This window comes from Panthera uncia, chromosome B4 (assembly GCF_023721935.1).
Source record: "Panthera uncia isolate 11264 chromosome B4, Puncia_PCG_1.0, whole genome shotgun sequence".
Classification (NCBI taxonomy): domain Eukaryota; kingdom Metazoa; phylum Chordata; class Mammalia; order Carnivora; family Felidae; genus Panthera; species Panthera uncia.
In genome coordinates this window covers 81,002,024-81,013,205 of record NC_064809.1, presented here as the reverse complement: position 1 = coordinate 81,013,205, position 11,182 = coordinate 81,002,024, and the positions used below count along the sequence as shown (strand labels likewise).

Sequence of the window (11,182 nt, the reverse complement as noted above, 5' to 3'; positions counted from 1 at the left end):
CCTAGGCACTGTCAGCATGGGCATCCAAACCAGCACCAGCTGCTGCCAGCCATACAAAGTTCAGAGCAATGGAGACTTCAGTAAAAACAGTTTCTTCACCACTGACAATGCAATTGACATGACCACTGGGACCAACTCCTGTCTGAGCAATAGTGACCACTCCAAAGATCCAGGCTTTGGACAGATGGATGAGCTCCAGCTGGAGGACCTGGGGGATGGTGACTTGCCGTTTGAAGACCCCACTGAGGAGACAGGCACGGCCGAGGAGGTGATCGAGTTGAGTGACGACAGTGAGGATGAGCTGACTTTTGGAGAGAGTGACAGCCGAGAGAATAAGGCCATGCCCTGCCAGGTGTGCAAGAAAGTTCTAGAGCCCAACATTCAGCTGATCCGACAGCATGCTCGGGACCACGTGGACCTGCTGACAGGCAACTGCAAGGTCTGTGAGACCCACTTCCAGGACCGAAACTCCCGGGTGACCCACGTTCTGTCCCACATTGGTATTTTCCTCTTCTCCTGCGACATGTGTGAAACTAAATTCTTTACGCAGTGGCAGCTGACCCTCCACCGACGGGATGGGATATTTGAGAACAACATTATTGTCCACCCCAACGATCCCCTGTCTGGGAAGCTGGGTTTGTTTTCAGGGACAGCCTCCGCGGAGTTGAAATGCGCTGCCTGTGGGAAGGCACTGGCCAAAGATTTCCACGTGGTCCGGGGGCACATCCTGGACCATCTAAACCTGAAGGGCCAGGCCTGTAGCGTCTGTGACCAGCGCCACCTCAACCTCTGCAGCCTCATGTGGCACACTCTGTCCCATCTCGGCATTTCAGTCTTCTCCTGCTCTGTCTGTGCGAACAGCTTTGTGGACTGGCATCTCCTAGAGAAGCACATGGCCGTGCACCAAAGCCTGGAAGACGCCCTCTTCCACTGCCACTTGTGCAGCCAGAGCTTTAAGTCGGAGGCCGCCTATCGCTACCATGTCAGCCAGCACAAGTGCAACAGTGGCCTTGACGCCCGTCCTGGCTTTGGGCTACAGCACCCAGCTCTCCAGAAGCGGAAGCTGCCCGCAGAGGAGTTCCTGAGTGAGGAGCTGGCTCTGCAGGGCCAAGCTGGGAATAGCAAGTATAGCTGCAAGGTCTGTGGCAAAAGGTTCGCCCACACAAGCGAGTTCAACTACCACCGGCGGATCCACACAGGCGAGAAGCCGTACCAGTGTAAGGTGTGCCACAAGTTCTTCCGAGGCCGCTCGACCATCAAGTGCCACCTGAAGACGCACTCGGGGGCCCTCATGTACCGCTGCACGGTCTGTGGCCACTACAGCTCCACCCTTAACCTCATGAGCAAGCACGTCGGCGTGCACAAAGGCAGCCTCCCGCCCGACTTCACCATCGAACAGACCTTCATGTACATTATCCATTCCAAAGAGGCAGAAAAGAACCCGGACAGCTGACTGGGTCCCAGCGGAGCTAGGGGGAGCTCCCAGGCGGCAGCCAGGACGTTGATTTTCTAGTGGCTGTTGGTCCCTCTCCAGCCGGAGTTTCAGTTTGGCCTTGCTAGGAATTCTGTTCTGTCCTGTGTTTAAAGAAGAAAAGAAGAAGAAAGAGCACACGAGCTGTTACTGTATTTGAGAAGCGACGGCCCTATCATGTTTACCTCCTTACCTGTTCTTGCCCAGGAAGGGCTGTGTTTTTTGATTCTTTTGAGGCCGGTTTGGGGATCTGGTCAGGCAGTTGGCGTCAACTAGATCCTCTCTCCGAGCCTCTCAAGTTTTAGTTTACTGATAGGTTTTATGCTGCTAACAATCCAACCAACGGCCTCACTGAATAGAGGAGGTGGAGAGAGGGCTTTTCACTGTGGGTGTTAGTACCAGATTTCCAACTGGGACACCCAGCTGTGAGAGAGATTTTGGAAATGTGGTCGTTCGGAAAAGACTAGTCAGCAGGGCAGCTCACCTCAGGTTCCCGGCCCAGCCCTCAGCAGGGAAAAGGCAGATGGGATGGAGGTGCCTGCTTGTTGCGACACTCTAATCTGCTGATGGGACAGTAAAATCTTTTGGCAACTAGATCCAAACTGGGGACAAAGCTTTCTATTTAGGTCAGAACGCTTTGGGATGAATCCTTGCCAGTCAGAAGAGGTGGCCTGCGGTGCCGCCAGAAGTGGCAGCCGGGATGGACAGGAAGGGAGGTTTCTCCTTTCTCCTCAATTCCAAAGAAATACGGTTTTATGGAGTTATAGCCCAGGTTGCTAGGCCTTCCCTGTGGGGTAAAGAGGACAAGGAGCCACTTTGATACAGTCACCTGTCATCTGGCGGCCTCCGTCGAGCTTGAGTTTCCTGGTGGAGAGGTGGGGATGTCTCTGACAGCAGCAGCCTTGCCTTAATTTACATCCAGTCTCCCACCTAGAAGTGTGTTTGACCTGTGGTGTAGATGAGAAGACCCCATGAGGTGGCAGAGTGATGGACTGTGAGCCCTTCAGGATTGAAGGGACCTGGGTAACGTGGTGTGTAGCGGGATGTGCGCTCTGTCTGTCCCAGTCGGGTAACCCGTTGTTTACTTTGTACACTAACTGGCCGGGAGCCTTGGCAGCTCACCTTTGACCTGCTGGAATTTATCCTGATCTGTCATTGCATTGCCACCAGGGGGCGCTATTGGAGGGCAGCTGGTTTAGGCCCTCCCTGGGTGGCTGTGATGGAGTCTGCCCAGTCCTTGGGGCTGGTTGGCTCCGTTCTCAGTGGCTTGAGGGGTTTCTGCCCAAAGAAGGCTTGAGGGAGAGGGCCCTCGGATCTCGCATATTCACAAGGTAGCACCTCAGTAACTCATACTACCTCACCCTGCTCAGGCGAGCTCTGGGAGTCCCTGGCCGAGGCCCTGACACTGCCCTTGGTGGGACTCAGCCGCACCCCGGGCTGTTTCACAAGCAAGTGGTTTTAATTCACTCACAGAGCCTTTTTGGACAATAATATTTATTTATTTTTGCTTTTATATACATATTATCCAGCATCTCTTTTGGATTAGTGACTTCAGGAAAATGAGTTTCTCTCCAGCAAGTAGCCATATTCCAGGGGACAGTCCTGGCCAGAGATTTGGGAAACAGGGGCTAGAATAGGGGAGAAGGTGTCAAGCCTTTAAACAAGCAAATTCTTTTCTTTCTCTCCACATGGTCTCTTGCATTACCTTTTAGATAATGGATGTAAGTTCTAGAAATTTGGGGCCTATTAAATTCCTAGGCCTTTTATCCCTCTTCCTTCCTGTGATTGAGTAGATTGGGGATTGTGTTGAGGGTAACAAGTTATATGAAGGACCTTTTTGCACATTTTCTCATCCTTCCTAAACTTGGGAAGCTATGTTAAGATATACAGGCAAGCCAAAGCTCCGTCCTTATTGGACTTGCTGTCTCTCTCCCTAGCCCTAAGTTGATAAAGCCTCTCAGTTAGGGTGCATGACTCTCTGGTGGGGTGACTGTTACACGAAGAGATTTGTACAGTGGCCACTTTTCACCATCTAAACCCAACTTGTTACCTGTTGCCTCAGGTCATTCTTGTCAGGAGAGCAGTGCTGAGACTTTTTTTTTTTTTTTTTAAAGTTTATTTATTTTGAGAGAGTACAGTACAAGCAGGGGAGGGGCAGCGAGAGGGAGAGACAGAATCCCAAGCAGTCTCCATGCTGTCGGCACAGAGCCCAAGACGGGGCTCAAACCCACGAACCGGGAGATCGTGACCGGAGCTGAGATCAAGAGCCGGACGCTCAACTGACAGCCACCCAGGTGCCCCAGTGCTGAGATTTTTCACCCCTGGTTGGCTTCTCCCTTTCTTCCCAATGCTGACCATTAGAAATTTAAGGAGAACGTGCAAAAGGCTACCGTCTAGTGTCTGCTAAGCTTTTCAAGGCTGGGTAATTCCCAGACTGTTGATGAGGACTGATTTTTGAATGGTCAGATTTGAGAGAGGTGGTACTTACTGGAACCCAGCCAGGTAGCTGAGAATGGATCAGTGTGCTGGAGAAACCCTTTTCCTTAACGGAGGGCATCGTGGATGCTGGGTAGTCTGTATACTTAACCTGAAACTGTGAAGTTTTCCCTTTTTGCCAGTAACCAAAAAGCAAATCCTTGAAACTTTGCCCCTGAAACACTAAACAAAAAACTGCATTCCCTGATCCTCCTGAGTCAAGTGGTTGATCAGGGTGGCCCGGTTGGCTGCAGTTAGACATGTAGCAGGGTCAGTAGCTCATGAGGCTCACTGACCAAACCCTGTTCCTCTGCTTGTCCCCATATTCACACCTAACCCCTCCCTCTGTTTGGACTCATGTTTGCTGCCTCCAGCTCACTCTTTTCTGAACTGTTTTACTTGAAACTCTCTATTGTGGCAGAGGGCATCTGGGATACCTGGTTGAAGGTATTCATTTTCTTTTGAGTTTTTTTATTTTTTTTCAACCTTCTGTTCATTTGATTTTGTTGCCCCCATGCCCCCGCCTTCCCCACCGCCCCCCCTTCCCCACCTTGGAGCCCAGTTTAGCAGTCTGCTGTATTGTTCTGAGGTTCTCTTTGACCCCTGAATGTCTTTTTTTTTTCTCCCTTTTTCCTTTTTCTTGTTCTGACTCAGGACGAGCTACGTAATTTGCAGAGCCCTTTGTTTAAAAATGAAGAATTTCGAGATGGCGACTGTAGAGCATTAAACCAAGCATGAGGCTGTTCCCAACCTGTTTCTTAAGGGAAAAAGGTAATACTTGTATGGCACATTGGAAGAAACAGCAGAGGCTGCTTGTGGCCAGAGGAGGGGATCTGTATCCTGCTTCTCCTGTCACTCAGTGATGGCTCACTGATGGCCACAGCACCTGCTGGGAAGCGCTGCTGTATTTTAGTATTTGGTCCTAAATTTTAAGGCCCCAGGGGGTCTCTATAGTTCATGGCTAGCTGGAAAAAAAGGAGGTGGGAGTTGGGCCCACGTGACCTCTAAGAACCAGGAAATGGGTAAAAGTTCTTTTTGACTTTCTTCCTTTCTGTTCAGCATCCCTTGGTCTCCAGGACAAACCTTTGGGCTTAAATACCTTCTCCCCAGTCAGGTTTTGCTACTGATGAATACTCTTTGTTTTCTGGCCTCTTGCTGTGCCCTATTCTTGAGACTACTCATCTTTGGAAGCGAATTCAAATCCTTTTATAGATGGACACTGATTTTGTTGGCACGGGAGTGGGCTGTGTGGAGAAGTCTGCCCATCTGGAGGTCCCCACGCATCCTTTTGCCTCAGTCCTGCACTGAGTGAGTCAGGAAGCACAGGCACACAGCATTGATTTCATTGTGATCACGCATCGTAAGCTGAACACCCGAATGGAAATGAAACTGTTTTGATTTCGATGTTTCTTTAACACCCCTCCCCCTGTCCAGTCTGCCCTCCCCTCCCACCTCTGCTAGCGAAAGTCTCTTAAGAAACCAAGAAGAGTTGTTGACGTCTAACTTCCTTCCATTAAATTAATAAGTACTGACCTCCTAATATTTAAGTGTTTACTATCTATTGCTGTAAAGTTTTGTATATTTTGTAAACTTCTTTTCCCAAATAGTAGATGTCTAAAATCGTTGTACATCTGATTCTTTTATATTCCATTGTTCGGCACAAAGTGTGGTTTTTATTTAGAATAAAAAAAAAAAGGAAATTTGAAACGAGAATTCTTTTCCTACTGACTGGGGTTACTGTCCCTTGTTGAGATTGGAGCCCAGCACCCGTTAGCGGCAGCTTTCTCAGCAGCTGCCAGGATTCTTCCAGGTGGCAGCTTCCTTTCCTGTAGCTGGAATCCCCCAGGGCTGACTTATTGACCTGTTTTTAGTGGGAAATTAAGTCAATAACCCAACCTTTCCAGGGGAAACCTCCCTGAGGGGATCTTCCGTTGGCTCAGAGAGTAGTGGGACTCTTGCTCATGTCTAGTTGGACAAGAGATTTGGCCTCAAAGGGTCATGCCAGTGCCATCGGATTCACTGACATGGTATGTTGGAGCGGAGAGAGGCAGAATCAGGGAGGAGGTGGAGGTTTGGCACAATCTCACGAGGTCGATAACAAATGTACCTCCACAGAGAAGGAGATAGACCTCAGAGGCTGGGGCGTGATGTGGCTCATTTGGTCTCAGCACAGTGGCCAGGCGTGGCCCCCAGCGGTGCTCAGTCAGTGCTGAGCCAAGCAGCCTTGCTGTGGTCAGTATCACTGGTTCTCTGTCCTCCCGAGGCCCTGAGGAGGTATTCATACTGCCCTGGGTGACAGCGGTTGCCAGAGAAATCTGTGAGAAGAGTGAGACCATGGGGGGATGGCCTCTGAGGTCACTTGGGATAGGACCGGTGTAAAATTAAGTTCCCTTTAGGAAGCTTCTGGAGCCCAAGTCCGAGGAGGCAGTGATGTAGGCATCAGATTTTGGCTTGGTTTTTATATGAGCACAAGGGACGAGGGTCTTTAGTGTATTTTCTGTATTACTGGGTTAAACCCTTACTGCAACCCCATGTCACAACCTGGACTCTCCCGGTTGAAAAAGCCCTCAGCTCTGTGCCACTGAGCAGCTGTTTGTCACTTAAGACCCTTTGAGATTTGGGCCCAACGAGCAGGAGGATCATAGAGGGATTTCCCTCTGTGCTCCTGATGCACGGGTATGTACACTATTGGAGCACGTGTTTCATGCATCTGGTGAATATGGTTTCAGATTTCTAAGAACAGAGGAGAGAGCACTCTGGGTCAGTGAATGGTTGTTCCAAGTTAAACATTCCAGAAATACTGAGCCCTTGAGCAGAACAGAGGCTCTCAGTGATTATGCCCACAAGCCCTTCATTCTCCACAGCCAGGACTAGGAGGCCAGAGACTTGGAACCAGTGGATCATGTTCTTAGGCCTTGCCTTTGTGGACACGGGCCTAGACCCTAACTGATAAATGAGTCTTTAAAAAAAGATTTTTTTTTTAATGTTTTATTTGAGAGAGAGAGAGAGAGAGAGAGACAATGTGTGAGTGGGGGAGGGGCAGAGAGAGAAGCAGACAGAATCCTAAGCAGCCTCCAGGCTCCAAGCTGTCAGCACAGAGCCCGACGTGGGGCTCAAACCCACGAACTGTGAGATCATGACCTAGCTCAACTGACTGAGCCACCCAGGGACCCTGATAAATGAGTTGTTTACAGAAGACCTAATTTTTTTTTTTAGGATTTTTAAAATTGTCTTTTATTCTGAGAGAGAGTATGAGTAGGGGGGGAGCAGAGAGAACCCCAAGCAGGCTCTGCACTCTCACAAACCTTGAGATCATGACCTGAGCCAAGATCAAGTGTTGGATGCTTAACCGACTGAGTCACCAGGTGCCCCCAGAAGACCTACTTATTAATAAGAAGACTTCATTTCCTATCTATGGGACAAGCATGAATAGGAGTAAGTTGCAGGACAGGAAAATTATGAAAAGACCTGGCCAAGGAGAATGAAGTTTAGCGGTGAGAACAGACTTAGAAGAATACCAGAGCGGGGCCCCTGGGTGGCTCGGTTAAGCATCCAACTTCAGCTCAGGTCATGATCTCGCAGTTTGTGAGTTCAAGCCCCACCTCGGGCTCTGTGCTGACAACGCAGAGCCTAGAGCCTGCTTTGGCTTCTGTGTCTCCCCCTCTCTCGGCCCCTCCCCTACTTGTACTCTTTTGGTCTCAAAGATGAATAAATAAACATTTTTTAAAAAGTAAGAATACCAGAACTCTGCCCTGTGACAGAATCAGAAAATTTCTGCCTCCCCATCCCATGCAGGGGACAAGGGCTGAGGGACAGAGCATCTGTCAGTGCCTGCTGCTGGCTGTCCCAAGGTCTGCTCCCAGAATGGACATCCTTTGATATTTTCCTATGATCTGGAGAGAAAGCGTGGGATGGGGATGGATTTCTGATAGCCTCTCTTTCTAGAAGTCTGGAGATGTCTTAGATCTGAAGCCAGGAGCAGGTGGGCTGTGAGGAGCACTGACTCTGGGATGGCTCCTCTGCTTCGGGGGGAGGGAAGCAGGATGGATGAAGGGGAGAGTATCAGCAAGGAAATGGAGCCACTTCCTGGATGGTGGGAAGGGTGGGGAGCCAGACCTCTGCTTCACCCCCCTCCATTTGTCATCTCACGGAGGATGCTAGGAAACGTCCTGCCGAGGCCTCCTGGTTCCTTGGCCTCTGACCTCTTGTCCTCACAGCCTGCATAGTTCTCTGGGAGAACAGCAACACACAAACACAAAAGGAAAGTTGTGTGAGCTCCCTGCGGAGCACACTCCTTCCGGCCAGGGTGATTGCCGAAATGAGTGCATCTCTGTTGAGCATCTCTTTAGCCTATCCCAGCTGGAAGTACAGAGTTTTGAAAGAGCCAGAGTCATGGCTGTCTCTGTTATTTATTTCACTTTTTTTTTTTTCCTGAGTGTCTTCTTTAGTCCTGAGGACTGAGACAAATAGTACAACACTGAGGACTTGTTCTCGACCCCTCCCTGGCCCCCTCTCCTCCTCTCACCCCAATATTATAGGACATACTCAAAATTAACCATGAGTGTTCTGACCCTTCCCCCCCCCCCCCCCAAAATCTCTCACCTACACGTCTAGCCTTCTAGTTTGCCGGTGGAGAAGATTGGGATCTACCTCAGCTGCCTAGGAGAGGCTGAGGGGCAGGGATGGGCGAGGTAGTTGGCGCTTAGAAGTTCAGGCCTGGGTGGTGCTGGGGCCTGCTGCGGCGGGCTGGGCGCCCTCCTTGATGATGACGATGGAGTGCTGAGTGGAGGAGGAGGAGAGGGAGGAAGCACGTCTGTCCCCCCTGGCCCGGACCTTGGGAAGGTAATGGACCACAGCACTCAGCAGCTGGTCCCGGAATCTCGGGCTGAGAAAGTTGTAGAGGATAGGGTTGACGACGCAGTGGAGCATGGAGAAGCAGTCAATGATGTCGTAGAAGAAGTACAGCAGGTGGACCAGGTAGCAGTGGAGGGAGACGTGGGTGCCGTGCAGCGTGAGCAGCAGCAGGGTCACGTGGTAGGGCAGCCAGCAGATGGCAAAGACGGCCACGTAGGCACACACCAGCAGGCAGTGGCGCCGGCCCTCTGGCCATCCCGCCTGCCGAAGCCGGCAGGCCGTCAGCACGTTGAAGATCACCATGAGAGGGAAGGGCAGCACGAAGCCCAGGACGGTGGTGGACAGGGCCACCACCAGGGCCCACGTGTTGTACGTTTCAAAGGGCGCCATGAAGAGGCACATGGGCTCCGAGCTCTCCACCAGCTGGATGTGCACCACCTCGGGCAGTGGGATGACGGCAGAGAGGACCCAGACACCCGCGCACACGGCCCGCCGCATCCGGTGCTGGTGGCGCTGCCAGGAGGGAGAGGTGTTGGTGAGGGTGACGTAGCGGTCGATACTGAGGCACACCAGGAAGAAGATGCTGCTGTACATGTTGGCAAAGTAGAAGTAGTGAGTGAAGCGGCAGGAGAAGCTGCCCCAGAGCCAGGTGTAGTCCAGCATGACCTCCAGCATCCACACGGGCAGAGATAGGACGATGCCCAGGTCCGCTATGGCCATGTTGAGAATGTAGAGGTTGAGCAGCCCCGCCCGGCCCAGGCAGCGCCAGTTGACGCAGATCACCAGGAGGTTCTCCACCAGCCCCACCACGAAGATGGCCAGGTAGAGGACAAAGAGGGTCACTTGCTTGGTGTCCTCCCTGAGCTCCATGTGGCACTCGGGCAAAGTGTGGTTGAAGAAATAGAGCAGTTCATTCCAGTTGTGGATCTCCCCAAAGTCACTGGCAGGTGCTGTGGTGAACCCTTCCGAGGGGGTAGGCCCCATGTTGTCCCTGACTGACATCAGGACCAGCAAATGCCTGGTGGGGAGAAGAGAGGGTTGGAAGAGAACGGAGACCTCAAAAGCAGCCTTAAGCCTCAAGTTAGTGGGCTACCGGGACCAGGAGGCTTTGGGGGAAGATTCTGGGTCTGAAGAGGCAAGAAAGGCAGTTTAAATATTCAAACTGTGTATAAACAGTACACAGCTCCCTTGCCAGCTTTCACCTGCGAGCAGAGACATTTTCTTAGGGCTCAGTGGTGGGAGAGACCAGAACTGTTGGTGCCTGACCAGGTTCCTCCCCAGCCTGGCCGGTCCCACCCTATCTCCAGCCCCAGGCCATCTCTGACCTCCACTTCTCTCCTGGCACTTCTCCCCTTGGCCCTTTCGTGTGGGCCTTCCTTAGGAAGTCTTAACTCTGTCTCGCCATCTGGGCTATGGATGTGGACACACACACACACACACACCCCTCTGATTTATCCCTAGGAACATTTGTGAATTGTGCAGAAAAGCCAATTATCTTCAAGCCCTGATTCCCTTCTTCCCTGAGAGAGGGTGACACCCACCTGAGTTTCTGTCTGGAGCGCCTCTGGTCCTGGAGGGCCGGTGGTGGGTCTGGGCTGCTGGGGAGCTGCAAGGAGACTGGAGGGACTGTGGCTGTGGGGCTGGCTTTGCTGTGGGCTTCAGGGCCGTCCTTCTCATCCAGGAAGCAGTGTCACTGGCTGAGGCTCTGTGGGAGAGGGTCAGTGTTTTTCCTGCCTTCCCCCAATCCAGATAGAGGGGAAGTCACAGCAGAAGACCCAGTGTGCCAGGGGCGGGGAGGAGTCAGGCTGCAAGTATTAAAATCCAGACTCTTGACTCACTAGCTATGGGAATTTGCCTCCTTAAGCCTCAGTCCTCTCCTCTGCAAAATGGGACGATAATATCTACTAACAGGGGTGTTGTAAGAATTAAGTGAGCCAACAAGGTAAAGTGCTCAGCACAGGGCTGGGCCTGTGGTCAATGCTTTACACACATACGTGCTTTCCACTCTAAATTGGCTTGGAATCCCACTCTCCCCTGTCTGTTGATTCCTACAAAAGCAGAACTGGATGTGGGTGGGCGGGCTAAAAGAAATCTGAAAATCAGCCAGGCTTTTAGTCACTCTGCCCTTTGCCGCTGGCTCGCACCCATCCCTTGCCATTCTCCCCAGCCTGCATCTTGGCTCTGGGGTGAGAAGCTGGACACAGAGGGAGGATTAAACGTGGGGTGGGAAACGGGGCTGCACTGAGCTTCAGGGAGTCTCCTAGACCCGGAGGGGGAGAACAGCATCCTTCCCCCACCGCCTCATACTTCTCGTGAAGTGTGGCCAAGGGTGGCTGAGAGAGAGAGACAGACACCAAGCTTCTCTCTCCTGCCAAGCTAGAG

The 11,182-nt window shown here is 51.7% G+C and overlaps 2 protein-coding genes across 2 annotated transcripts in view; one reads left to right on the top strand and one right to left on the bottom strand.

Moving 5' to 3' along the window:
• The window catches only part of ZBTB39 (zinc finger and BTB domain containing 39), a 7,883-nt gene extending 2,147 nt beyond the window's left edge, over positions 1–5,736 (top strand). Inside the window, exon 1 of the mRNA XM_049625749.1 lies at positions 1–5,736. This exon is cut by the window's left edge and continues 2,147 nt beyond it. Within this exon, the coding sequence (XP_049481706.1) occupies positions 1–1,453 (1,453 nt within the window). The 3' untranslated portion in view covers positions 1,454–5,736.
• Positions 5,737–6,607: 871 nt separating this feature from the next.
• GPR182 (G protein-coupled receptor 182) lies at positions 6,608–10,867 on the bottom strand. Its single transcript, XM_049625748.1, has 2 exons — positions 10,342–10,867; positions 6,608–9,818 (listed from the first exon to the last, which is right to left on the bottom strand). Exon 2 carries the CDS (start codon positions 9,800–9,802, stop codon positions 8,657–8,659), a length of 1,146 nt encoding a protein of 381 aa, XP_049481705.1. The 5' UTR covers positions 9,803–9,818; positions 10,342–10,867; the 3' UTR covers positions 6,608–8,656.
• Positions 10,868–11,182: the final 315 nt, after the last annotated feature.